The 27,894-nt window shown below is 40.7% G+C and overlaps 1 protein-coding gene and 1 long non-coding RNA gene across 3 annotated transcripts in view; one reads left to right on the top strand and one right to left on the bottom strand.

Annotated features, from left to right (window-relative positions):
• The first annotated feature begins 346 nt into the window (after positions 1-346).
• Positions 347-27,894, top strand: part of LOC144021029 (uncharacterized) — a 130,397-nt gene continuing 102,849 nt past the window's right edge. Inside the window, exons 1-2 of the long non-coding RNA XR_013284031.1 lie at positions 347-2,354; positions 2,626-2,707. This is a non-coding gene — a long non-coding RNA (uncharacterized LOC144021029). The remainder of the gene's footprint in view (positions 2,355-2,625; positions 2,708-27,894) is intronic.
• On the bottom strand, positions 7,558-16,905 carry pcdh18a (protocadherin 18a). 2 transcript variants are annotated; one of them, XM_077525012.1, is made up of 4 exons: positions 14,100-16,905; positions 13,590-13,678; positions 12,955-13,127; positions 7,558-9,123 (listed from the first exon to the last, which is right to left on the bottom strand). In XM_077525012.1, the coding sequence occupies exons 1-4, from the start codon at positions 16,572-16,574 to the stop codon at positions 8,318-8,320; spliced, it is 3,543 nt and encodes a 1,180-aa protein (XP_077381138.1). In that variant the 5' UTR covers positions 16,575-16,905; the 3' UTR covers positions 7,558-8,317. The 2 variants fall into 2 exon arrangements, with proteins under 2 accessions (XP_077381138.1, XP_077381140.1); XM_077525014.1 differs by having other exon boundaries at positions 13,590-13,645.

The following is a 27,894-nucleotide window of genomic DNA, read 5'->3' as shown; positions in this document are numbered from 1 at the left end:
TAATGTACAGTACAGACAGTATCTGCTTGGTATATCTTGGTTGTTTGTGCTAATGGCAAGCTGAATTCCTTAAAGATTGATTTTGCATTAAAGAATGATGAAGGATACTTGGATCAATGCTGACTGGTAGTGTTGAATGCAACAAGAGACACAGAAAAGCAGCATGTGAAGCATTACAGTGGTTGAATAATATTTCAAAACACAAAGCATAGTCAGATATAGCACCTTTCTATCCTCACACACACATACGCACACACAAACCAAAACAATCCCACACACAGGCAGATACTCTTAAGGGGGATGAATTACGGAGTGAATGGAATCTGACGTAACCCATAGTGGAAGTGGGACACAAGGGGGAGAGAGGTCATCTGGGAAATAACAGTGCAGTTGCAGCACCTTTTCACCCATCAATAGTTTTTTCTTTCTTACCCGGGTATTCTCTTTTTTATCTTATTTTATACTGCATGTCCTTCCCTTTTGTGTCATATGCACACTTTGTTGCTGCAGCACTAGTCAATCTGCAGTGCCACCCAATACTGAATGGTTAAAGCAACAATAAGTTGAACTGGTGCTCAGGTTGTGGTCCAGAGATAACTCAAGGATACATAAAAAAAAATCGGGGTGACAAAAAACACAAAAATACAGAAATTAAATTTAAATTTGAAAAAAAATAAATAAATAAATAAAATTTATAAATAAATAAATGAAATATATAAAATATCTACTAAATTGTAATACAGAAGTGGATCCACCAACACAGCAAAACAATGTTTGAGAAAATGTTACTGCGTCCATAGCAACAGTCTAGCTCATCAAAGTCCATTGGCCCAGTGAACAGCATTAGAACGAACAAGGTAATTTCAAGTGGAGCATTAAAATCACATGTTAAGTGTACTATAATTACTAATGAGAAGAAAAAAAAACACACCTGAGGACTGTGAAACTAAAACAAAACAGTTGATGTCTCCATTATTGTGTGTGTGAAATGGATTGAGATAAGTGAGTGAGTGAGAAATATTTCTTGTAAATATGACAATTTGATGGCAGAAAGTAGACTAATCTTTAGACGAGCTAATAGCAGGTATAAGTTGTGGCACAGGTGGTGTAACGCTGTTTTGGTGGATTTAATGGGTAGGCAGACTGATGTGTGGTAGATGTGATAATATTTCATTCATAACTGTGAAAACAGCATGCATTGAATTTGCTGAATCATTGTAAAAGTCAATTCATTGAATTTTAATGATTAATATATTTTTAAAATTGACTCATAGCTATACACAGCTATAGGTGTTATAGGTGTTTTTTTGTTTTATTTATTTATTTATTTATTTATTTATACACATAGACACACGATCAGTGATGGAACGCGGTCTCTTAAGTGCTGACTTCACAATGGACAACTTTACACTGACTGCAAGTAGAAATAAACTTGCAGTTCATAACATAATTTGTGAGCGTTGATTTTCTGCATGAACAACAGCTTCCATCATCAAGACCGTGTACCTCTCTTACGCTGAATTTAAAGTGAATTAGAGATGCTTCCGTTGGCTGGGAAGGAAGTTAGCTGAGTTTACTCCCACAACACTGCAAAAAATTTTTTGTGTTTTTGAAAATGCAAAAAAAGAAAGAAAAAAACCTCCACCCATGGACATAGATCATCATGTGTGGAATTGTACTGTGGTTTACTTTAAACAATTACCGGTATGTAGTTCAGGATTTTTTTTATTTTTTTTCCAATTAGTGTTGCATTATGAGATTGTTCAAACACAGTATTTTATAATAATAATAATAATAATAATAATAATAATAATAATAATAGCAATAATAATAATAACAACAACAAAAACAACAACAATAATAATAATAATAATACCAATAATAAATTATTATTATTATTATTATTATTAGTAGTAGTAGTAGTAGTAGTAGTAGTATAAGAGCACATAAGTCATAATGTCCCGTCAAAAAATAAATATAAAAAAGCCCACTTCATTTCACAAAAACATGCACCCTGACATATTTGTGTGACATTGTGTATGCAATAATTAAGCCATCTGGATATCAAACTAGCTCAGCCTCGGGATACAATGACAGCAGTGTGGTTATGGATGTGTGTTCCCCAGTTTCGTGTGCTTGTGTGTGTCACCATCATACGTGTCACGGGGACAAGCAACTGGCTGAGAGAGTGAGATTCTGGCTTTTGTCTCTATCACTCTGAACTAATCCAATTGTCCAAACAGAAAGAGAGGGAGCAGGAGGGAGCCAGAGAGAGAAACACTGAGATGGAGCATCCAGCGATTGGCTGCTATCCAACTCTAAATGGCAAGCTGGATGAGGATAACTGTGAGAGGGTGAGGAAACTGCAAACACGCCCAGATACCCCCTATACACACAGACACGAGCAGAACACGCACACACAAAGGTCTTACCAGCACTCCTAAAAACCTCCCATGGTCACCAAATCATCCACATGCAGTGCATGTTCCACACACACACACCAACAGATATTCTCACTCGATCACAAAGAAAGGCCACGTGCCTTGGCATCTCAAAATAAAACAAAGTGCTGCTGTATGAATTGAACACAATTATGAAGACAGGATTGTTGTGTCCCCTAACTAGCCCCCTCAGCATTGACGAAGCTGAATGCACCGCACGAATTGAAGGCTGAATTACAGGAAAGCAAATTCCCCAACGTGGGAAGGTAAGTCCCACAGTGCCATCTGCTGGCCAAATCCTTTGCATCTTTCCATTTGGCCATTCATCCACCCGTTTTCTGTACCGCTTAACCTCACAATGTAGAATGTAATTTAAAACAGCCGTAGTAGCCATAATTCAAGTTCACGTTCAGGAGCTGCCACATTATGCGCAATTGCACAATCTAATGAGGTCCTGTACGACAGCTGTCTGACTTTGCCTCTTGTATGTAGATAAACAGATGAGGTGGATGTTCCTAATTTGTAATCCTCTTGCTCATCAAGTTACATTAATTTATGTTACTGCAATAGACTTTAAATAAGGTTGGTGGTGGTGTGTGTGTGTGTGTGGGGGGGGGGGGGGGGTGTTTGGGGGGCATGGGGCATTAGAATAAGCTCACTGGCAGTATATATGGTGTAAGTTGTCTAAAAAACTGTGACATGCAGATTCCAATGACTAGTTTGTCACTCTTAAAGGAGGTGAAGGGAATTTGCAGTTACTCCAAGTTTGTGATAGACTATGACATTGAGCATGTACAACAGGGGTTGCTCAAGTTTGCTCACTCTTACTGCACCAGCAGTGCTGCTGTGTGTTCAGAATTAACCAGACGATCCAAATTCATGTTCAGTGGACATCAGCATACACCTGCCAACATTTAGTTCTGATAAATTCCAAATTAGGTTCAGCTGTTCTAGTAGGCTTCCTTTAATGATGGTGGTCTGAAACATATCTGTTGTTGCCGTGAAGAGAGACAGAACAGGCTATTGTCAATATTGTGTATTGTGTGCAATTTTATCAATCGATAGTCCTGTTGCACTTTCCTTTTGTGAGTGATTGTTGAGATGAGGCTGACAGCTTCTTGTTGCCTCACATCCTGTCCTGCCCATGCATTTGAATAGGAAATATGCAAAATTAATCAAATTTAACAATGAAACCATGGATATCATTGGACGCAGGAGGAAAATCGATATTAATCAGTTTAGATAACTAAAATGGAAAATAATTCTATGTGATCATATATTTATTTTACTTTTTTACTACAATTGCAAGTGAGGCTTAGCCTTGTCTGCCTCCCCCGAATGAACATCCCTGACAGAACCATTGTCTGAGAATAGAAAAGCATGCTCCACACTCTTCAACTCTATCACGTACATGTGGGAAAATGCGTTTCATCAGATCACAACCCAAGTTTAACTTTTTGGGCATTGTTCATGAAACATGGTGGTGGCAGCAACATGCTTCCGGGCCGTTTTTATTCAGATGGACGAGAATGAGAGAATTGTTAACAAAGCCAAATATCAGTCAATACAAAGTTCATTAGAACTCTCACCTGACATTTGAAGCGGGTTGTGTAAACCCATGATATATTAGTTTTGACAGGTTTACTATATTTTATTGTTAAAGTTTGCTCAATAACTATGGTAAATTTCAATAGATACATGATAAATAATTTATCTGGCTGGAAAAGCAAACAAACAAGAAAACAGGAGAACATGGATAATTTTGTCCTTGTTTTATTAGTAGCAAAATCCAACGTGACATCTTACCCCATTTAGTGTGACAACTTACCCATTGGTGGGGCAACATGTCACATGTCCACTCCCTATATTTGATGGCTTATAACTCTGCATCCACACACAGTCCGAAAATGTCATGAATACAAAAGATATACCCAAGACTTTGGTCTTTCATCTGGTATACGTTTTGTTTATATATGATGTATTGATTCCAAGAAATATATCAAAGTATAAAAAGTGATACAACTAGCCCTGGTCTCCCCTACTTGTGACCAAAAACAAAATCAACAAAATACTAGAACTTAAGTTAAAGTAACAACCGACAAGGGACACAACGTGGCATGGGCATGATAACGGGACGGCAGGACATGGTAAAGGGGTGACAATGACAGGACGTGTGGCAACGCCAATGGACCGATACAGACACATAACAGGCATAAGTGGTTCAGAGAATGGATGGATGGAAAACTAATTTGCCTCATTTGTAAAACAGAAAAGTCTCTTAAAATTCTGTCAGTTGCAGCTGACTGTAGTGTACACCTTTCCATTTGTCTTCTTTAAACATGAAAATTTAATGTCAGGAAACAGCTTGGAAGGGCTTTACAATCACAGATTTCAGATGCCCCCTTTGTGTGTTGGGGAAACGTCAAACCAGATGCATTAGCCACCGGTAGTGCCATTTCAGGAACTGTGGTTGATTTTACACCAAAGTATGTCAGGGATTGTACAAACGCTGGCATTACATTTGTGAGTCGCTACAGCGAACAATTTGACTTGTGCCGCTCAGCACTGAGAAAGAACTAAGAGGAGGAGGGGGGCAAAGCAAGGGCTTGTCTGCATCATAAATCAGCGATGCACACCATTCTTACAAGAAAATAAATATCAATGTGATATATACTGTATTTTTTTAAAAAGTTGGATTTACGATAACAGAACATTTTTAACATTTTTAATATTGATGAATGAAGAAAGAAAATGACTACTCTAGTAGAAAGGGCACTATTCTCAGAGAGAAAGAAAGAGGGGGAAGAATGGAAAAAGAAAGAAAGAAACAGAGATTGATGGAAGTAAAGATAATTGGTGAAAGAAAGAGAAAGAAAGAAAGAAAGAAAGAAAAAAAGAGAAAGAAAGAAACAGAGATTGATGGAAGTAAAGATAATCGGTGAAAGAAAGAAAGAAAGAAAGAAAGAAAGAAAGAAAGAGATTGATGGAAGGAAAGATAATTGGTGAAAGAAGAAAAGAAAGAAAGAGAGAAAGAAAGAAGGAAAAAGAATGGAGGTGGCAAAAGGAAGAAAGGTAGAAAGAAAGAGAAAGAAAGAAATTGAGAAAGTGACCCTGTTTTGTTTTACCACAGGGCCTACAAGAGTAAACTAATTGCACATCCACTCCAGTAGATGGCAGTGGTGCTCGCTAACTGAAAATAAGTGTCAAGCCCAAAGTCATGTTTACTAATCATATAAACTTGTCATTTTCTGGTATTGCTAAAATGCAAAGCAGAAGAATGGAAATGATCATTTGATGTGCACAATGTATTAAAATGTAAGAAATGTAAACACATATATATAGAGAGAAAAGTTGTATAAGATGAGCAAACCAAAAAAAAAAAAAAAAACGACCCCAGTGGTTTTATCACAGTGATCCACATATCTAGTACTGCTTGTATCACGCTTTCCAATATCCTGTTTGCTCGAGTCTGAGGTCATTGTGCTGTGTTTGACTTCAAAAGAAAACGGCGGTCAAGTTGGGATTTCCAATAAGTCAATATTACACAGACCATCACTGTCTTAATTTCCTGTTTAACAGTGGGACAAGACATTTCAGATGGCTTAGTGTGCTCCATTTTTTTTTTTTTTTTTTTTTTAAACATCACTATTTCACGACTTACCTTACAGTTCCTGGGTAACATCTACAGTAAGTCGTTTAAAAGAAATTAAAATGTAGTAAGTGATGAGATACAAAATGAAGAAAGCACAGGCTGTGCATATAAATATCTGTCTGTCAAAAAATAAAAATAAAATGGAGGGACAGAAAGAGCTGGAAGATGCGAGCGAAAGAAAGCAGGTTTATAAATGAACATGAGTTGAAGACTGACAAATAATGTAACATTTGCACAGACGATGATAAGGTGGAGGTTATATTTCAACATCCTATCAATGCCACTGTCACAGCTATTTGTGTAAAATTAATTATCTCCATAGCAATAAATCAGCACGACCAAATACTTCACCCAATGTTTTTTTTTCTATTACACACTCCATTACCCCATACCAAAGATATTTCTTGTTGCTAAAGATCATCCATCATGCCTTCACAGGCTAATTTTTAGATGTCTTTTGGCTTGTTTTGCAACACTGTTTAAAATGTTAATGTATTTCAACTTATTTACAATAGCCTACTGAATATTTAGACCATCATCAAAGTGGTGAAAATGAATTTTGGACAACAGGATGTTGTTACGTTTACGTGAAAGTCATATATGCCATCATAAACAATCGTCGATTAGAACTAACAGGCATCAAATCCTTTACAAAGCTGAGCTAATTTAGAATCTTGCATGCTTAGGACATTAACAGCCATTGCTGATTATTGAGGCTTGGTCTTTTTAATGATGAAGACAAATGAGCTCATTATTAAGCGTATGGGTGTGTGTGTGTGCGTGTGTATGTGACATGTGTGCGTGTGTTTGTAAGAAAATATGCCTTACTCCATTTGTTTGCTCATTGGTATTTTTTTTTTCAAACACAGACTGACAAATTTGAGAATAAAATATTGAGTTGTTTTTAAAAGAGGCCAAATTCAACAACAAAGGCTAAATGATGCACTTAACCCATGAGACGGATCTTGAATAAAGGTAAAGGTTACAATTTGCATGCACACACAGACATCCCGAAGAGAGCAGACGCACACGCACGCACACACTTTTATTTATAAACTGAATTATACATTCACATGGCTGTTTATCTCATTATGTGCAGCAGCACATTTACATTTGCTGAAGAAAGAATAAAGCCCATCCTTGCAAGGAAACTTAATTAAATAAGCACCCAAAAGTGCATTTGGATGTAATAATAATAATAATAATAATAATAATAATAACAATAATAATAATAATAATAATACACTAATATTAAGTGTCATTAATATTAGTGTAGTCATGCTTGTGGATTGCGGTACAATCTGTTTGTGGGCACTGTTAAGGCTGTGCAGTTCAGATGGTGACCATTAGGAGGTGCTAGGAGACAATAGGGCAAAATGAAGCCATAAGAAGGAAAATAAAAGTAAAAAATCATCACTTGTGGAATTCTAAAGCGAAAGTACTAAAATTAAAACACTGAGTCAATTTTGCATCTTTCAGTCTTCTACTTTATTTGTCTTTGTCATAAGGACACTGTACAAAACCATATTTCAACATGGAACTTCATTGGAATGTGATTTTGTGAAATGGTGCTCACAAACATTCAATACAAAATTAAATACAATTGTTTTATAAAAGTAACAAAGAAGAACAAAGAGAGACACACACGGAATATTTAGACATGCAGTGACAATATAAAAAATAGACATTTGTTTTTCTTTTTCTGTACAAACATACATGGACACATATAAATATATAGAAATACAAAAGAGTGTATTTTTAAAATACAAAGATCAAATTTGTACAGTTACATTCCATGATACGAAAACAAGAGACATAGCACAATATTCAAGTGAAGCAGTCTTTTTCTCACAGACACTGTACATTTGTTGTACACCGCAAAATAAGATCACGTAAGAGTTGGTTTCTCCCGCTGCCATCTGTAAACATTACAAATAATATGAGGGAGATTATTTGTGGATTCTCCATCAAAATCACCCACAAAACACAACAACAATTCTAGAGTCTGCCCTCTAAGTTTTTGTCTTGAGGTCATTGTGCCACTTCCGTTTACAGTGCAGTGTTTTACTCTTCAAGTCTCTCATCTTAAAGTGGTGAGAAGATATTTGGTAAAACAAACAAGACAGCCATTACAATGAGCACAAAGCGTTGATCATGTTGATTATTTATGTCTGCACATTGAATTTTCTTTCAAGGGTGGTCAAATGACTCCGAGCAAAGCTCGCTAGGTCTGCCTGACGTCCTGCAGTAGTTTGTTTATCTCATGGACCAGTTCGCTAGCATCCATGCCAGTCTCCTGGCGGTTCTCTCCACGTTTGCCGCCCTGGTAGAACACGCCGTCAAATTCATCTTCCTCATAGTTCTCTGGGATCTCTTCCATGGCAGGGAGCCATTTGAGATGCGGCGGCTGTGCGTTGGTGGAGGCGGACGATGAGGGAGGGGCTGGGGGAACGTGGCCGTTCCCCACAGAGCCACCTCCTGGATTCAGATAGTGGGTATTGGCAGCCCACGTGGCCACACCTGGTGGGTAAGCGGGACCCTTCCCGCCTGGTAACAAGCCTCTGCGGCTATCCTGAGGAACAGCGTTGTTGCTATGGTTACCAGGAACGTTGCCACCGCGCCCACCTGCTTTCTCGACGGAACTTGACGAAGTCGGGCCGGTTTCAGTGCACTCGCTGTACGAGTCCATATTAGGGGGGAGGAGCCGCTGGAACACGCTGTTCATCTCCGTGAGTAGGGAGCCACCCCCTCCTGCGGGTGCACACGCATCACTTCCTCCCGCAGCGGCGACTCTCGCCGGCCCCGCCTCCTCACTCCCGGGCTCCTTGCCAAAAGTGGAGAAACTCTTGAGCTGGTCGGATTCTTCCGAGGACTGGTCATCATCAATTTGGGGCTGCTGCGAAGACTCTTCCCCTGGGATGTACATGTTGTTGCGGTAGTCTGACGAGGATGTGGGTGAGGAAAGGGGAGGCATCCAGCACTGGTCCGAGTGTCCCAGGACCCGGCATTCATCCGTGCACAGTCGCATTGCTAAAGGAAAACAACAAAAAAGCATCAGGAGCTAGTCCAACAAAAGATAAAAATGTCCTTCGGGATGGGCGAGTACCAATACCCGTATTGGTTGCTCTTTTATGATAAAGAACTAGAAATGAAAAACTATTAGAATGCAAGAATAAAAAATTGCCATTAATTACATGCATAATTTTAAGATCATTTTATTAGTTTTTAAATTACTTTAAGGTCCTGTATCATTTTATTTTTCTAATCTGCGTTTAGTTTTTAGCTCCTTTTATCATATTGTCCTTTAGCCTTTTTTGCCCTTTTAGCTTTTTGCTCTTTTTATTCTATCTTTTAGCTTTTAGCTCGAGTGTTTCCTTGTGGGGGCTTTGCCCAAGAGGCTCCTTAGGCCTGGGAGATTGGGGGTTTGGGGGGGCTCTACACCCTGTGGGGGGGGGGCTACCGCTATCAATCTGGCCCTCTAAGTGTGGATGAGCTCCCCTTGGGTGCTTTTCCTCACATGGTTCCTCTGTGCCCCGCCATGTCTTTTTACATAATGTAGTTGTCAGGTTGTGTGTGTGTGTGTGTGTAGCCCTATTTGTGGGCGTGTGTGGAGGCGTGTGCTCATGGTGATGTTGGGGGGAGGTGGTGTGTTTTCTTTTCATACTATAGTATGGATGTTTTAATTACAAAATACTTTAAGTTGCATTTTTATGTATGGAAAGTGTTATATCAATGAAGTTTGAGTTGATACAATTTTAAGGAAAAATTACCTACTGATAGAGTACTGTGTAGGTCTTTCTTTAAAATTAACTGTCATTCATTGTTTTTTTTTTGGGGGGGGGGAATTTAGGTATCAAAAGTACTAGTGGTATCATTACTTTGTATCTGTTTCGGCGACTACTCAAGAGTTGAGCACTCGTACTGGTATCGGTCTGAAAAATTGTGGTATTGAACATCTCCTCCACACAGAAAAACAAACTATAAACAAGTGCTCAGTGCAAAATAAGTAAAGTCGAATACATCAGAGGCATCACAGTGAGAGTCCGACTTGGCTGTCATCTTTAATACATATCAAAAATTCTGAAGTGGAAAAGGAACATGTGCTATTGAGAATTTAACAATTAAACAGCAGCTCGTCTAGTGTTATTTTTTGCATAAAAAGCGGAAAGAATGTGTTCACTTTTCATTTTGGAATATTAATGTACGATGCCTCTTCAATATTTCACAAGGTGGTTCCGTCTTATTCTGAAACCACAGACAGTTTGTGAATTTGTTTTTGCCCCTTTTTCTCTACAGCCCTTCATACTTCTTATCAGTATGAGCAGATTGGTGCTTTTTTCAGATAAGGAATATTGAGGCAGATAAGAAAACAATCACTAGATTTAGATAACCAAATGATTAATTGCTAGATTCCACCCATGTGGCATCAAAGGTGGCTGATAAATTCATATTTGACTGATCTTCCTATCATATCACATCTTTGACATATGCAGGGATTGACTTGCTTCATCATAGAAAACTTAAACAAATTAAATCCATAGAAGAGAAACCAAGATACAGTAATCCTAACTATGCCTTCACTTTTGTTTTTACATATTACCATAAAAAAAAAAAAAACAGGGGAGGGAGGTGGGGTGCGGAAGCCATTTAAATTGACAGACACTGTCCACCACCCCGCCCTGCCTATACATCACAATTAAGAATACGTTACAAGTACAGCAAAAGACATACGGAGAAGCTGTCCGTGTTGCAGCGAGTGAGTGAGGGACCGAGTGACTGAGCGAGAGAATAACATAATTCTAAAAGCAATTACTGTGAATTCTCCTCAGTTCAGACATGAAAGTGCAACACTGTCACTCAAAAGAGAGGAAAAAAGAGAAAGGAAAGAAAATGGAGGAAAGGGGAAAAAACAGCACCCTGAGACGCATACCGATGAGTGACAGGCGACTCATCTCCGCTCCGGGGAGGATTTTACAGACACGACTCGGGGGGTAGATAACGCACACACGCATACACACACACATAGAGAGTGACACAAACAGCCCGGCGCACTGTAACCTCTCTCGGTGTGATAACAAGCGTGGAAATGGGGTCTGTGTGGAAGAATGGGCAGAGCACAATGGGATTGTGTTTTGGGATTGCTGAATGGCTGTATAGGCAGGTGTATGGACTATTAGTTGGCTCAGGCCTGACCTGTCCATAGTGGTAAAATTTGTCAGGCAGGATGTCCACAAAATTGCTCGGAGCAGTGCAAAGGAAATGGCTCAATTCAGTTCCCTTCCACAATGATATTACCTCTGCCAAGGAGCTTTGTTTGTTTTTATCTGTGGCTTTATTTGTGTATGACTTCCATGGCTGCAGGTATTGGTAAATAAGCCTGTTTCGATGTATCATGGATAGTTATTCTTACAGCTATGTCATTTTTTTTAAATCAAATTTTTCATGGTAGGCAATGCATCTCTGTCACATTTTAAAATATTTGAATGAAGTCAGTTTTGCAGGGTCAAAAGTTGTACATGCAAATCGAGTTTCATCCAGATCTGATGCAGATTGCAAGTGGCAGCAATTCAAATTCAATATGGAAAATCACACCTAACATGTTTAGACGTTCATCTATAGCACGGACGGGCAACTGGCGGGCTGTGGCCACAATGAGTGGCCCCTTGATTAATTCTCTCCAAATCAATCTTTTTTTTTTTTTTTGTTTAATTAATTTATTAGATATATTTTTTTTTGTTTTTTTTAATTCTTCAAAAAAAAAAACATAGATGAACATACAATACACATCCCCCCCCCAAAAAAAAAAAAAAAAAAAACATAGGGAAATGGTGGAAAAAAATCTTGAAAAACTGCAAAAAATCCAAAATGTGAAAAAATATTGGTTGGGAGAGAAAAATCTGCACAAATGTGTATCTGTGGGTGCCAAATTGTGATTATGCAGGGGATTATGCAGTTTTTAAGTTGTATTATTAACAATCGCCACTAGATGGCAGACATGGCTTAATTGCACTTACACTGAGTCTAAAAATGTCCTTTCCTACAACCTGAGTAGGCCTAATATGGTGGGTTTTTTTTAAATTCATTCATTCATTTATTTATTTAATAAATTTATTTATTTATTATTATTTTTAATGCAGGAAATCAAATCAATAATATAAAATTTTTGAGCGAGTTGACTTTTGTGGAACATAAAATAAGTTTAATGTTGGTTTCTTGTTCAACGGTTACACACCATCCTTGAATGGTAATTTTTATGCAAACAGCCCTTAATATCAATGGAAAGAAGAAAATACAGTATGTGGTTATTTTGTTCTTTGCTTCAAACCCTTTGTTGTTGAGTCAGGATAGTGGATCTTTTATTAGCCTGCGTTTAGAAATCTATTTGAAAAAAAGATATAGAAGTATTTTTGCACATATCCTGTATTTTGTCCATATCTAAAATAGCATTTTTGTTGTACATCTAGTTAAGAAGCGCATAGTCCAAAGTGGTCCCCCAGTAGCACTGATGAAAAATTGTGCCCCCCTCCAGCATTTAAGTTGCCCATGATCTATACTATATATCTATATGTTTTTATCTCTCTTTATTTAGATACTGCTTTTAGTCTCCATTCTCCTTCTGTTCTGGTCTCGTATTTGAAAAACAAAATCAAATCAAAAACGTATTCATCCCTTTGCTGCATATGCTATTTTGAGAGGCTAAAACTGTCTTCATCACGTTTGCTTGATGAAATTAATTAGAGGTGTGATTATGTTCTAAGGCGCGATGAGAGTGTGAGGCTGTTGGAGGTGTGTGACTCAGCAGAGCAGAGCCAGTTGAACAGTTGCAACAAGACATGATCAGAATCCATCAAGGGAGCTTACCTGGATGGAGGCGGTGGTGCATTTCGAGATGTATCAGGTCAGAAAAGCCTTCACCCAGCAGCAGCCTGTCCACGGGAGATTCTCTCCCCATTTCACAATCACTGTCCCCCGCCTCGCTGTCCCCACGTCCACTGTCCTTCAGGCTGAACTTGTCCATGTCTTGTAATGCATACCTAGATGAAACCATCACAAAACGGGCATGTTAAACGCATGGACAAAAATTGTAATTCTGACTCATGTGTGTTTTATGAACTATGAGCTAAATAATTTCAGTTAAATCTCCAAATAAGCGTGTCCCATTTTGTACTTCATGACACTATTTTGATAAATAAATATATGTCAAAAGCATTGATAAAACTTATCAAAAGATGTAACAGGCATGACAAGTAATACTTTCATACTCCAAATTTGCTCCAAAAGGAGACGAGAAATAGTTGGAACATTCTGACAAATGAGCTGAATATTTCGGAAAGTGAATGGCACTGGTATGTATGTTGACATTTGGAATATGGAAAAAGAAGACAAACTATACAACAGGTTGTTGAACATGTCGCACAGATGTAAATCATAGACAACAAAGTGGTATTTAAAAGGTGAATAAAATTATTCTGGCAGTGTTGGGGCCGAGGGATTACCTGTAGCTGCGAGAGTATTTGTTGCCACGGAAACTGGGTCTGGGCTGGTACTGGCCCTGATGGAGCATGGACAGAAGCTGTGAGACTTGCTGTATCCAAAAATAATAAAACATAAACAAAAAATAGGGGGGGGAATGAAAAGGGTTGGGGGTGGAAAGGGATTAACAGATGGAAAATAAAGGAGATAAAGAGAGAGGGCGGGAGAGAGACAAGACAAGACAAAAAATGGATGAGTACACAAAATGAATGATGGAGAGGCTGCTCAATATGGATGACACAAAATGGATGGTGTTAAAAACAAAAAGGGGGTCTGCTCATGGGAAAGTAATTCTTGGTGAATTCGGAGACACACGACTGAGGGTTACCATGGGTTTGGACAAACAAAGTCAAGACAAAGACATGGCTGTGTATCTATCAATACACTTGATGAGTTACTTTTTACAACTACAAGCAAATTCTACCACACGTAGGTCAGTGCATGTGTGTGTGTGTGTGTGCGCGTGCACTCACCTCCACCTGTGGAGTTGTATGTGCCAGCTCCAGTGCAAAGCTCTCTGGAATGTGATTGGACGAGATTGTCACCAGGCTGTTGAGGGATTGGCGACTGTGGTGATTCTGCCTGCTCCCCATCTGGGCGCGGTCCAAGGGGGGCGTGGCTGAAGGCGAACGGTGATGCGATCTGATTGGTAGGGTGCCGTTGACGGTGGGGACGAGGGTGATGTCTCCTTTGTGGATCTGCCGTGAGGGCTTCCTGGGGTGGTGCTGGTGGGTGGACTCGGCGACCCGGCAGTTGTAAGATTGCCTCGTCTCCTTCTTCTCTCTGTTGCAGTGAGCGGCAAACACCACCATGATAACCAGCAGCACGGCGCAGATGGCCCCCAGGGAGATGATGATAATCAGTGATGCGTCAAGTGGAGACTCCCCTTGGTCCATCACTTGGACGTGGTTCTCCATATTCTCATAGAGGTTGATCCTGAGAACTGCTTTGGCACTCAGGCTCTCGCTTCCCTGATCTCTCACCACAACAGTTAACTCAGCATGCTCACGAGGGAAGTTCTCCAGACTGGCGTTGGCGTGAATTTCACATGTTCTCGGATCAATAACGAAGAAGCCTTCTTCATTGCCGCTGACGATGGAGCAAACCAGTTCAGAATTGATCCCCGTATCGCGGTCGGTCGCGCTGACCGAGGTCACAAGATGTCCGGCTTCAGTGAACTTTGACACTGGGACATCAGCGCTAAAGTTCCACAGCTGCGGGACCACAATCATTGGAGGGTTGTCGTTCTCATCCAGGATGTTTAGAACAATGGTGGCATTGCTGAGCAGTGGTGGCTTTCCAGCATCTTTGGCCTGCACAATAAAGGAGATGCGACTCACATCCTCCCTGTCAAATGTGCGCAGAGCGTAGATCGCACCATTCGAGGGGTCAATGGTGACGTAAGTGGAAATGGGGCTCCCGTGAACTGAACTCTCCGGGATAGAGTAGATCACCTGACCGTTGACATCCAGATCTGGGTCTGTCGCCAAGATGGAGGTCAAATATGCCCCTGGGGCGTTGTTCTCAGATTTAAAGATTTCAAACTGTCCCTTCTCAAAATGCGGCGGGTTGTCGTTTTCATCAGTGACATGCACAGTGAAGTGTTTGACGGTGGACAGGCTCGGAGTCCCTCGGTCCTCTGCCACCACAGTCAGACTGAACTCTGACCTCTTCTCTCGATCCAGAGACACATTAGTCAGAATCATGTAGTTGTTTTCGTATGTTTTCTGCAGTTTGAAATAACCTTGACCATGAAGCTTACACTCCACTTCTCCATTCAAACCAGAGTCCAAGTCCTCCACCCTCACTAAAGCTACAAACGTGTCCAGTGGAGAAGCCTCTGATATGTAAGCTGCATCCCCATTGCCCTGTGAGGACATGATATTTATGCTAATGTCAGGTTTGTTGTCATTTACATCAACCACCTTGACCAGGATCTTGCAGTGAGCTGGCATGGAGTTTGGACCCATATCCTGAGCTTGCACGTCAATGTCATAGGAATTAGCAGCCTCATAGTCGACACGAGAAATGAGGGTCAGGTGACCGCTGTCTGGGTTAATTTTGAACGTCTCCATGATTTTGGGGGACACGTGACTGCTGAATGAATAGACTATTTTGGCATTGGTTCCATCATCTGCGTCAGTGGCGTTCAAGTCGATTAACAGTGTTCCAACAGGTGCATTTTCAGGAAGATTGATCACATACGAGGACTTGTCAAAAATGGGGCTGTTGTCATTTGAATCTGCGACGTTGATCTTAAGCAGGGTGGTTCCGGTTCGGGAGAGAACGCCTCTATCAAAAGCTGTGTACTGAAGTTCATAACTGGAGCGCACCTCCCGATCCAGCTCTCGCAGAACCACCATCTCAGCATATTTTGCCCCATCGGTTCTGGACTGTATTTCAATGTTAAAGAAATTGTTGGGCTCTAAGGCATAGCTGTACAGGGAGTTCTCGCCCACGTCTGGGTCCGTGGCGCTGTCCAGGGGAATGCGCGCTCCGACAGACGCGCTCTCGGATATTTCAATGGGGATTATGGCACGGGCAAACTGTGGCGCGTTGTCATTGATGTCCAGCACTTCCACCTCGACGTGAAAAAGCTGCAGGTGCTCCGTGGGCAACGTGAGCACGTCGAATTGGATCGAGCAGTTGAGATTCTTTTCACAAAGTTTTTCTCTATCAATTCTGGACTTGATGCTTATTTCTCCGTCCTGCTCGCGCACTGTGAGAAAGGACGAACTCCCTCTTTGCATGGCTCGGAAGCGCAGCGACACCGAGCTTGGAAGTTTAGCCAGAACATCCGCGACATCATCTTTTAAACGAGCAATAACCGTGCCGACCTTCTGTTCCTCGTAAATCTGATATCGCAGTGTCTTACCGGAGGCGTGAAGCGTTGACAGCACGAAAACCATGAAAAAGCACCACATTCTCAGCTGAAAGGGTCCCGTCATTATGTCCTTTTGTGGTCAAAATCAAGCAAAAAGAAGCTCCAAGATGTTGCAGAGGTCACTTCCAGATTTAGGCAACTGGATCGGGTGTTCCCCGTTGCATAATTACTCCTCTTGAGACAAAAATACATTCATATACAATATTGGCAGGATTGTGCCAGTTTTAATTAAAAAATACCAGAATCCCGCTGTCACACAGATCTGTTGCGCACATCGAGTTCGCTTAACAACAGCCTGTATTGAAGTGTGCGCGCTTCTCCCCTCCCTGCGTGCGTCCGTGCGTCTCTCTCTCTCTCCCTCTCTCAGTCTGAGGCGTTTTTGCACTGAGACTCACTCAAAATAACCCGCCTCAACTGGCGATACATTAGCTTCTTCTTCAATCAAATACTGGCTGGGGGCCACGCAAACTTGTGGAGGAGGCGCAAGAAGAGATGGAAATAGGAAAACAAGGGGAGGGGGAGAAACCCCGCCTTGCGGGGGTTCACTTTCCCCACATTTCACACTACCCGCACCATTCCCTCCACCCCCCCCCCCCCCCCAACAAACGCACACACATCCATTTGACAAGCAATAAACTAAACCTGTCGAAGAAAACATTCATTCACAGTTTTGTGACATTTTCACTATAGGCCAACTATAAAACCACAGGAGGACCTCAAAGTCCTGCCTTGGGTCTGTTCCCCTTGTCAGTTTGGATGCAACTCAACCCAATCATTACCAAAACCATTAACTTTCTAGCATAGCTCAGCCATGAGCATGCAGCTGTCACCCAACTCCTGCGTAAGTCATGGAAGTATAGTCTGTGTCTGCACAGTATAGTTATCTCATCTGAAGTTGCAGTCCGCACCCTCTCCCTCCATACTCTTTGTTGAGAGTGTTTAGAGCGCATTGTACTTTTTTTTTTTTTTTTTTCACATCACCTGTGCTTGTGTGAGAAGAGAAGCCTGTTAAGCTGTGTGGCGAATCGTATTAAAGTGGCGTCTAATGGATGCATTTAAATATTGGGTCACGCTGTGGGACACTTCTCGTCTCGTGCTGAAATCTATTCATCGTCACTCCAAACTCTCCTGCTGGATGCATGCATGTGAAAAAAAAATGGTGTTAGGGTTGTTTTACATCCCCATTGTGAAATTAAAAATGCGAATGCATGGTCTTAGACAGAGGGGAAATGAGGTTGGAGAGCTTTAACGAATGTACGCAACGGGCACCGTGCATTCTGGATACCATCTGGCGCGGTTTGTTTGGCACCAGAACCCAGCGATTACAGTCGACTAAACAAGACTTCAGCGGAGCTCTGAACCCAGAACCCGCACACAAATGTGAGGAAATTAGCTTGTCATGGAGGATTGTAAAAATACCAAGCAGTGGTTCCAACCCATTTGCACATTTTGCTCAGACACACATTTGCGGTGCCTCAAAGGCACATTTAGAACAAAACTAGTTTGGACTTCAGTCGACTGTGAGAGTTGACTAAAACTTTAAACAATACCATAAAATAAGAAACTCTAAAGACTGGAAGGAAATACAAAAACGACAGTGACGTAGCAGTAAGCAGTAACTAAGACAAAACCTTTGACTTTGCTAAATAAATGAATAGTTTATCAGCTACATACAGGCAGAAATCCCAACACTTAAACATGGTAAGATCGTCATGTTGCTTTTTAAGTTTGGTAAACATGTTTTAGTGCATTACATAAAAGCACATATGACACTACAAATCTCGAAATAAGTAGCAGTTTGTGGTTCAAAATTTGGATTTTGCACCTCATTAAAATTCTGTGAAAATCAAAACTGACAATCACAGATTTTGAACTTGTTTCCGAAATATGAAAACTCAAAAATCTAAGCTGGTCTGGACGCAGGCACGTTAAGGTTGCCGCAACGTGTTCACATCACCTACTCATAGTCGGTAGGCCGTTGATCGTTGAGGCTCAACCAGCTGGTAGCAGCAAGCTTTGCTGGCTACGACTGTGGCTAAAAATGCTGCGGCCCCGCTCTCGAGTCAGTCATTGTCATCTCAAGGCGGAGAATAAGCTATACATCTGATAAGTATTAGACAGTGTTGCCGGTAACGCGTTACTTAGTAACGCGTTACTCAAAAAAGTTGCTTTCTAAAGTAACTAATAGTCTAACGCGTTACTTTATTCTACAAAGTAGTCTGATTAAAGTTACTGTCCAGAGAATCAATGCGTTACTCCACATTTTCATGAAGAAGGCAAACTATCTCACTGTTGTAACAGTCACAAACAACTACGAAGATGAGGCAGAAGTCATTGATCACCACACTGAATTCAGCCATGGTCTGGTCATGAATGGTTTGCACATTCAAAACAAAAGTGATGATACTTTTACTACTAGTTTTATTAACCAACAGGCACACAACACAACAAAAAAAGTGTGCATTATGGACCATAAAAGTGGTAAAAAAAATACTTTATTTCCATCCTCAACTGGTCCGTGAAGCATTATGGGATGAGGTCGTCTCCGCCCTCTCGCCAGGGGGAGTGACGTCAGACAAGTTACGTTTTCAGTAGGGGTGGAACAAAAAAACGATTCGACCGAACCATCGTTCGTCAAGGGGAGCTAAACGACCGTATCGGTTGCGAGTGAGGCTTTATGGTTTTCATAACAATAGCAAGAGTTCTGCGCCGTGCTCTACTTGTTTTGTTTACATTTCAGTAGCATCACCATTCAAGCTACTTCCGTGTTTCCGTGCTCGCGACACGGCGCGCGCGCGCGCAACGAGTGACAACATACAAATGGAGACAGTTAGCAGAAGCCGGTGCCGTACATCTCGGTATTTCCCATGGCTATCGAGTCCTCTCGGTGCACTTGTATGTCCCGGGCCGGCGTTGGTACTGCGCGCGAGCCAAAAAGAATAATAAAAAAGTAACTTTTAATCTAACTTAGTTACTTTTAAAATCAAGTAATCAGTAACGCAATTTAGTTACTTTTAAAACCAAGTAATCAGTAAAGTAACTAAGTTACTTTTTCAAGGTAACTGTGGCAACACTGGTATTAGAAAATGAAGATGGAGAAGCCATGCAAAGTACCAGCTAGCATATTCAAGACCAAAATGAAGTGCTTGCGGTTCAAGTCCACTTTTCACAGACATCTGGCTGGAACTGTGTTAAAGTGGAGAACATCCAACTTTGAAGAACAAAATCAACTTAAGTGTTTGGACTCTGGAGAGAAAGTCTACTCGCTTAACAGAACTGGAAACGGATATGAATAACACGCTACGCTATACGTTAGCCAGGAAGAATAGCCAGTAAGTCTAAAAATAAATTAATAAGCGGTTCAGAATGAATATACAAGTAGTATAAAATATTTATAATATGAGTACTATTATTTCTTTGTTTTTGCAATAGAGCTCTGAGTTTTAATTTTGACTTTTGAGATCAGCACTTTTTTTTTTTAACCAATTTTGATTTTATAAAAATATACAGCATTGTCATATTTTTATTGGAAACCCTTGCTTCAGGTCTCTAAGAATTAATGTGCAAAAAAACAATATTTTGCCCCACAAAATTAGAAACTTGCTCCTCAAATGAAGTCATTGATTCGCAAAACTGCTCCGATATGTCAAACCTTGCACATACAAACTAGTTACCAAAAATGCCTTCAATTTGCACAAAAATAAAATTAAAAAAAACTTTGGTTCAACACTGAATGTCTATTCATCACGAGAGTCTACGTCTGTCTGCATAACATTAACATTCATTCTCCTTTATGCACATTATTCAGCATAGTACGCTCGGTATTTAAACAGGTTTGATGCGAGCGCCTAACATTTCCATGGCTCCAAATGCTCACAATGCAGTAATGCAATTACTACGTGCGTCCCAGAGAAACTAATCACATTTGGGGAACAAAGTCAGCTCCTGGGTTGATATGAAAGAAGAAGGGGGCAAAAGAAAGAGACAGAGTTAGAGGGGGAAGGGGTCTTAAACAGTGTGCAGAAGAAAACAATTAATGTATAGAGGGGCGCATCATCTAAATAAAAAGCAGATGGAGGCTTAATACGTTTAGGCACGCTGCATAACCAGACGAGCCAAACAAACATAACCCATTTGATGCTTTGCAACAGCAATAATTGGGTTAAACATATTCATCTTCTGCAGCAGGTGCAGTGATTTCATACCAAGTGCGATTTTGGAACTTAAATTCAATTTAGGAGGACAATTACACGGGGCTCGAATATATGCACAAATACAAAATACTCTGTTCATTGGCAAGTGTGGTCAAATCCCTCCGTATTCCCCACATTGTAGTCTTAAAATGATAACTGTCACTAACATGATAGTGATCTTAAAGTTTGAACACCCCCTTATCTTCCCCCCCAAACAGACCCTGCACCCCAGCCCAGATTTGAGTCAAGTGGAATGCTCGCGTCCGCGCATGTGTGCGTGATGCCGGTGCTTTCCTTGTAAAGGCACGCGAGCATCTGTCGCCTCGTCTGCCCACTCATTGTCACATATTCAATTAGCAGCCATTTTGTGGATTCCTTTTCTGAAGGGGCGGAGTAGCCACCGAGACATTGTGAGTTTGCTTTCACTTGCGTGGAAGACAGAAGTTGGCAGCCCCGTCCCCAACCCCCTCCCCCTCCCCACCCACTGCAGTGATTGTTATTCATCAGAGCATGGTGCCGCTCCCCCACATCTTCACTTTCATTGGAGGTCCATAGAGCTTTATTACTTTATGACTCGTTGGCCACCATTGTGAATGTATGTGCTTCCAGACGTGACAGAGTGCACAACCTTGTTCTTGTTCACAGTGCGCACTGTGAGCGCAACATATTGCAAGCGATGTCAACAGTTGGGTGACAAATTTATAGCCCAGGCAGAACTACGAGGCGAAGAAAGAATGTGTCTGGTCACCTTTGAAGTGGGCCACATTACTGTATGTGCTCTGCTTGTCCCTCAGCGCCGCACTCAATGAATAGAACAGCCTTATTGCTTTTTCACAGACTTTACTGACTATGCTAGTTTGAGAGTCATATAAAATATTCATATCTTTTCTCTGCAACATCAGAGCAAAATGTACTATTACTTCTGGAATGGAAATACCATAAACCACTTCAATTATTTGATTGTATTGAATTGCATTCTATGCTGTTGTATCATATTTTATTATACCGGACTTGTTTTGGCTAAAAAAAAATAAAAATAAAAAATAAATAAAAATAAATAAAAAAACTGGATGAATCTTTTGAATTGCTCCTTTTAATGAACTGGTTCTAATGATTCAGTTTACTTAAAAGAACTGTCATGTCCATCACTACTACTATGTAAAATAACTGGTCGGTTCCTCTCTTCAGACTTTTTTTTTGTAAGTCTGGGTTAAGGTTTTCTTGCCCTTTGTTTATGTTTCAAATAGGGACGAGTACTGATATCAGGTATCGGTATCGGGCCGATACCCGGCCTAATTTCAAGGTATCGGTACTTGCAACGTTGGCCGATACCAGTATCAGCCGCCCTCTTGTGGGTGTTTTATGATCAGGAATTAAATAAATACATGTCTGACAGATGTCTATTAAGATGTACAACCGCATATTTGCATTGGCACTTTTTCTGCAGGCTATTGGATTATTAGTTTTTACTTATTTATTTGTTTATTTATTTCTAAAAATTCATTTTGTCGTGTGTTTTATAGAAAATATGGAATTTTATGAACAACAAATTGAAAAAAAAAACAATAGAAAATTATCAATACATGTTTAAGAAAAATGCTATTGGTAAATGGTCTTTCAATTGTTTAGCACTTTTCCATCAGTATTTATCAATATCAAGTGCAATACTACAAAATATTTATACAGTTCATTTTTTTCTGAGTTAGAGTTTCTTCATGATATTATGATATAAATTAAAAATGCATATTAATTAGCACTTCAGTGAGCTCAATATTTTTCCTCTAGTGCTTTGCAGGAGTCACCGTGACTGAACGGAGAAAACAGTGGTTAGTCACTTGAAAGCAGGAAAGACTGCCACATCACAGGTTGTTGTGCTTTGCGTGTGTCTGCCTTCTCCTGTTCAACTCATCTCGTCAATGGCGGCGAGCTTGTGTTTGTGCATGATTGACATGTTGTTAGTTTGTTGCGAATGGCGTCTTCCCTGATACGATGCCTGTTGACTGACAGCTAATTTTTGACCCAGAGATTTGTATTTTCGAAAAGCGAGTCACTTAGTGATGCGCTTCATCCAAACAGATTTGGGTCCATCGGGTGTGATTTCTTTGATGTAGCTCGTGTCAAGCTGGTAATGAACAGGGCCCAAGATTCTAAAGCCATCATCTGAAAGATATTTGTTTTGCACCCCGAAAGACAGTGTGTCATTTCATGTGAATGGCATAAGCTCTTTTGTGAGATTTAAGATGACATGCAAATCACTTTTGACTAATGCAGTCACACAGCTGCATATTTTCTTCAGCGTGGTTTTGATGACAAACTTGTGATGCAGTTGTTTATGTGCTTCCACAGACCCAAAGGGGGAAAAAAATTAAACACTTTTATGGGTTAGTTCTACTTTTTGTTTGAAGTTGGAAATGTTAACAGTGCATTACAGAAGTCTAACAAATGGTGGCATAAGTCACACACAATGTAGCTTAATTTAAACCAGAAATTGTTGGCACACTCACCACACATACACACATACACGCACACGCGCACACACAGGCATAACAAGCTCCAGAGATTTGCTGGCAGGCATCAGACTGATGGGTGTGGGTTCATGGAGAAAAAAAACAGGGCAAAGCAGAAGTACTGTTTTGTCTTAGTGACAGAAAGGCCTCGTTGTTTCCTCTGAGCTCAAATCCAACAACCTGGATTGATTAGAGGCAAGAACATGAGCTGTAATAACGCAGGCTTAGACTTAGACCCCTCTGTTTCCAGCCCACACAGCCACTACGTGTGCTGGGGTGTGCACAGCAGTGTTTGGGAATGTCTTCGAGGATGAAGCAACACTCTAGAAGACCCTCACTGAAACGTTACATCTTGGGGGTGCTCGAGATTTATGATTCTTGGGCAGATGTGGAATGGGGGACTAGATTTGGGTGCAAGGAAAAGCTAAAGAAGAATGGCGAGGTGAGCAGAGCATGTAAAGATAGAAGAAAGAGGGTTGAACTTAGATGAAGTGACTAAAGCCTGAATGAAACGAGTGAGGAAGTAGAAAGGAGGAGAAACGAGGGGCCAAGTAGTTTAGAGGTTATAGGAGGGTTAGTAAAAGTGAGGAAATAAATGAGGCCTGGGGGCCTGATGGGGCAACAATGAAGTGTGTGGAAAAGAGGGATTTTGGTATGTGTTTGACAGAGGTGACGGAGTGAAGCAAATAATACAGAATGGGAACATGGACTTTGATAGTGCACCCTCTGCTCACGATAAAAACCACTTCGACTCCTATTCACACACTCAACTTATCACCATTGTTTATTAAAAACACCTCCAGATGTGATTTATGACGACCTTGAGATTGCCTTAATGCTTCCAGTATCCATCAATTGAGGAAAAAAAAACAAGTCCAACTGTGGAATAGTTGAGCGGAAAATGTCATCTGCAAAGGATTTAGAGAAGTTGGCAGACCAAGTGGATATAGACAATCGTTTGTTTACTGAAGCTTTAGCAAATGTGGCGTTGCAGCAACATTAACAAATTGACCGTGGCGCTTTTGAGTTGGTTGTACTCTGATGAGGATTCTTCTGCTGAGGAATGCTTAGCATGGTGCTTCAAGTTTAAGCAGGGGATTTGGGACTGAATCCAAACAGTGAACAGCAAATGTTCTGTCGGCTCAGCATGCAGGAAGCTAGGGAAGAGGAGCGCTTGCAAATCATGACTGATAACACAGGGTAGACAACACATGTGAGTGTGAAGTGTGGCAATTTCGATGATTTCAGTTTTGGACATGCTCCTGACAATTGATTACAACAGGTGGCTTTTGATTGGTTTCATTGGATGGTTGCATTTCACGCCCTGCATTATGTTCTCATTGCTGTCAGTAATGCCAGCTGCAGTATGTCACACACAGAAATATGCGAGACTGCAGAATTTATCTCGTCATAGCTGCCATCATATTGTTTTGCAAAGTCAAATGTAAACAATGTGAATATGTTTCATGCTCAGCAATGTGGGCGTAGCAAACAATTATGATAAATTAAGTATTTAAAAAAATATTTGCGAAAATGCAGTTTGAACTCCCAAAATGAAGGCCTCCATTTACATAGAACGGTCCATGTGTGTGCTTGGCATATAAATGGCCACATCTCAATTTTCTTATGGGGGCAAGTCGAGCCTACTGAGTTTGCAGTAGATTCAGTAAAACCAGGTCTAACTAGTGGCGCAAGTGGTGTATCACGATTTTGAAGATTTGATCAAGGTGCATATTCTCCGCTCTGTGGATGTGTGGTGGATGTCATCTAGTTAATTCCTAACTATGACAACAATGTGGGATAATCCCACTAAATCATTGTGGAAATCAATTCATTGTGACAAATTATACTCATTATCATAGTAATAGCACTGCAAGTAATGGTTGACACATAGACGTACGGTCGTTTGTGCTAGGCGGTCTCCAATCGCCCACGACACGTGCGGTCGACTACGTCATCCGCAAGTGGATCTTGCACTTTACCGACCAATGTCCTGCATGGACCCCAGCTAATCTATTTTCTGTTTCCGCAATATCAAGCCTGGCATGCTTTCCAACCGCCCTGATTTCAATGCAAATGAAGGATGCCGGGAAAAGGCTATGTTGCATCCCACAACAGTGCAAATACCCTGTTACACCCAACCGAAAATACCCAAAAAAAAAAAAAAAAAAAAAACTCCACCCACTTCGGTTTCCGCTAGACTTGGGCTGGGAAAGACAACCGGGCCTAAAATGGTTCTTGCATTTTGTCAAAGCTGAATACAAATGTGAGTTCTTCCAGCACATGAGTGACCATAAATGTAATGTGCATTGCTGTTGTAAATCATCTGATGAGACCTGACAAGTCGGCATCACTCTTTCTCTTTTATTGAAGCCTCTTCTCACCTAACAAGCAATAAATCACCGCAAAGATTTTGCTGTACCCAAGAAAAAGCAAATGTAAGAAGGTGCTCATTGTTTTAATTCTGGCAAACTCCAATAATTACCCACAAAATGAAAAAAAGTCTCCCAGTGGCCTCATTTGTGGCAGCAGAGAGGAGCTAGCAAAACCTAACTATATAAAACAAATAAACAAACATTGAGGGTTTATTGCATCTAACTCCATGTATACTGTAGTGTGATTAAAGAAAAATACACAGACAACCACATTTGGTTGATGATCATGCCCTGTGTGGCTTCTTCCTGCCTTTTTAATGCTGTTAAACAGGCATCCATCATAATTAGCCAAATTAATTCCTGCATGCAACACATCACCATCATCATCAGCAACACCAGCATTCATGCTTGATTGCTTTAATATACAGCAACAGCTACCCCACATTCCACATCTCTCTCCCACACATTCAGTCACTCTTCAGTAAGCACATGACGCAGTCAGTCACTGAGAGATGGTGGCTTCTATTTGGATTCAAAACAAGACAGGACATGCTAATCAAATATCATTATGACAACTTCTCACCTGCGTGCAAAAGTGGCTAATATGGGTTAAGGATTTAGACTTAATGAGATGTGGCATATTTACTTCAAACATTGAAAAACGACAAACATGCATCAGGGATCATCACTTGAGGGTAGTGTGGCCTATACAATACCTGTGCTTTTCTTTTCTTTTTTTGATTGAGTTGTATGGAGCATTAATCCTGGCAGGTGACACAGGAGTGAAAAGACTGGGTCTTTTTTTCTTCTTCTAACATTCTTGACATTTTCTTCATGACAAGAACAATACATTATGTCCTTTGTTTTCATAGACAGCGCACGCACACTCTGGCATATCTTTATTTTTGTGCAGGTGCAAGCCTCCTTCACCGTGTTTGCAAATTTGCCACAGTGTGTTGCGCCATGCTGTGTTTTAGTGTACCAAGGGCAATTTCTCTTACACGCCCCCGCGGATTTGACAATTAGGTGACAGAAAATAGATGAATCTTTAGACCAGCTAAAAGCTGGTCTAAATTCCGGCGCAGGTGGTGTGACAGGTTTTCGGTGGATTTTTGCAGTTCCTTATAAACGTGCTTGTACCCGTCAATCTCCTGCAAGGATTCCAGTATATTTGTTTATGCTTCCGCCATGTAGACGGTGCGCCTCTCCTGAGCTGAATTTAAAGGGAATAAGAGGAGCCTCACACATGCACAGTTCCGCACAGATAGACCCCACTTTGCTCTGGGCACCAAAACCTGGCCCTATAAGTGCAGTGTTGGGGAGTACTGCGCCGTCCAAGCCACACCTAGTCATGTTTTGAACCCCTGCCACCACGGGATCACCAGCTTGAGAGCTGAGAGCCAAAACCTGGGGCTGCTAACCCACTGGCCAGGACCCCCATTTAAAGTTGTGAGAAGTGAATTTCAGCCAGTGCTATGATGTGGCAACAGACAGTGTGAAAGGGTCTACAGAATGAACTGGTCATAGCACCTTCAAAATTTACATAGAGTCCAGTTCTGCACCCACAATCAAAATTCACAAAAATCCCATTAGGCCAGCTGTGCTAGATGTGGTCTGAACACCCAACTTGAAAAAAAAAATAAAAAAAATTAAAAAAATGAACACCCAACTTGGAGGAGACCGGTCTGCTAAATTGGCAAACACCCACAGCGAGCTTGTACCAAATGCGCTGTAAACGAGTAGAGAACCCGAAGTGCTCAGATACTTTAGTCTGCAATGCATACAGTGGCGGTGGAGCAATACAAATACCGTTAAGCCATTTTTGTGGCAGGCCACATTGAAGTTACGGCTTCCCTTAAAGGAAACTGTTATGTCACAATGTAGTCAAATATTTGTTTTCAAAACTTTACACTTTTGGTCAGTCCACATGTGTGGGTTGTATTTATTTTTTTTCAATAGGTTATTGACCAAATGGCTTTCTCTCTCTGATAATGCAAAAATAAAGGTTAAGCAAATATGCAGTATTTGGAGTCTCCTGAAAAGTGACATACACAAATTCAAGGATTGCTAGTTTTGAAATCAAAATTCAACAGTTTGTTCAAGTGACTGTAAAAAGGGTAACGAAAAATCCATCCATACAAAATGACATTAATGATATTAATTTCGAGTTTTTGGCAATCATGGAAGTTGACATGCATGATTTGCTTTCGGGGGTCACATAAAAAGATGTGGCGGCCCGGCAACTCCCCTTGGTCTTAGGTTGTGCAGTATGCTATTTAGATAAAACTTTTTATTGGTATATTTGTGGC

The sequence above is a fragment of the Festucalex cinctus genome, chromosome 6, assembly GCF_051991245.1.
Source record: "Festucalex cinctus isolate MCC-2025b chromosome 6, RoL_Fcin_1.0, whole genome shotgun sequence".
Lineage (NCBI taxonomy): Eukaryota > Metazoa > Chordata > Actinopteri > Syngnathiformes > Syngnathidae > Festucalex > Festucalex cinctus.
Note: the sequence above shows the minus strand (reverse complement) of the source record. Positions and strands in the feature narration are given on the sequence as shown.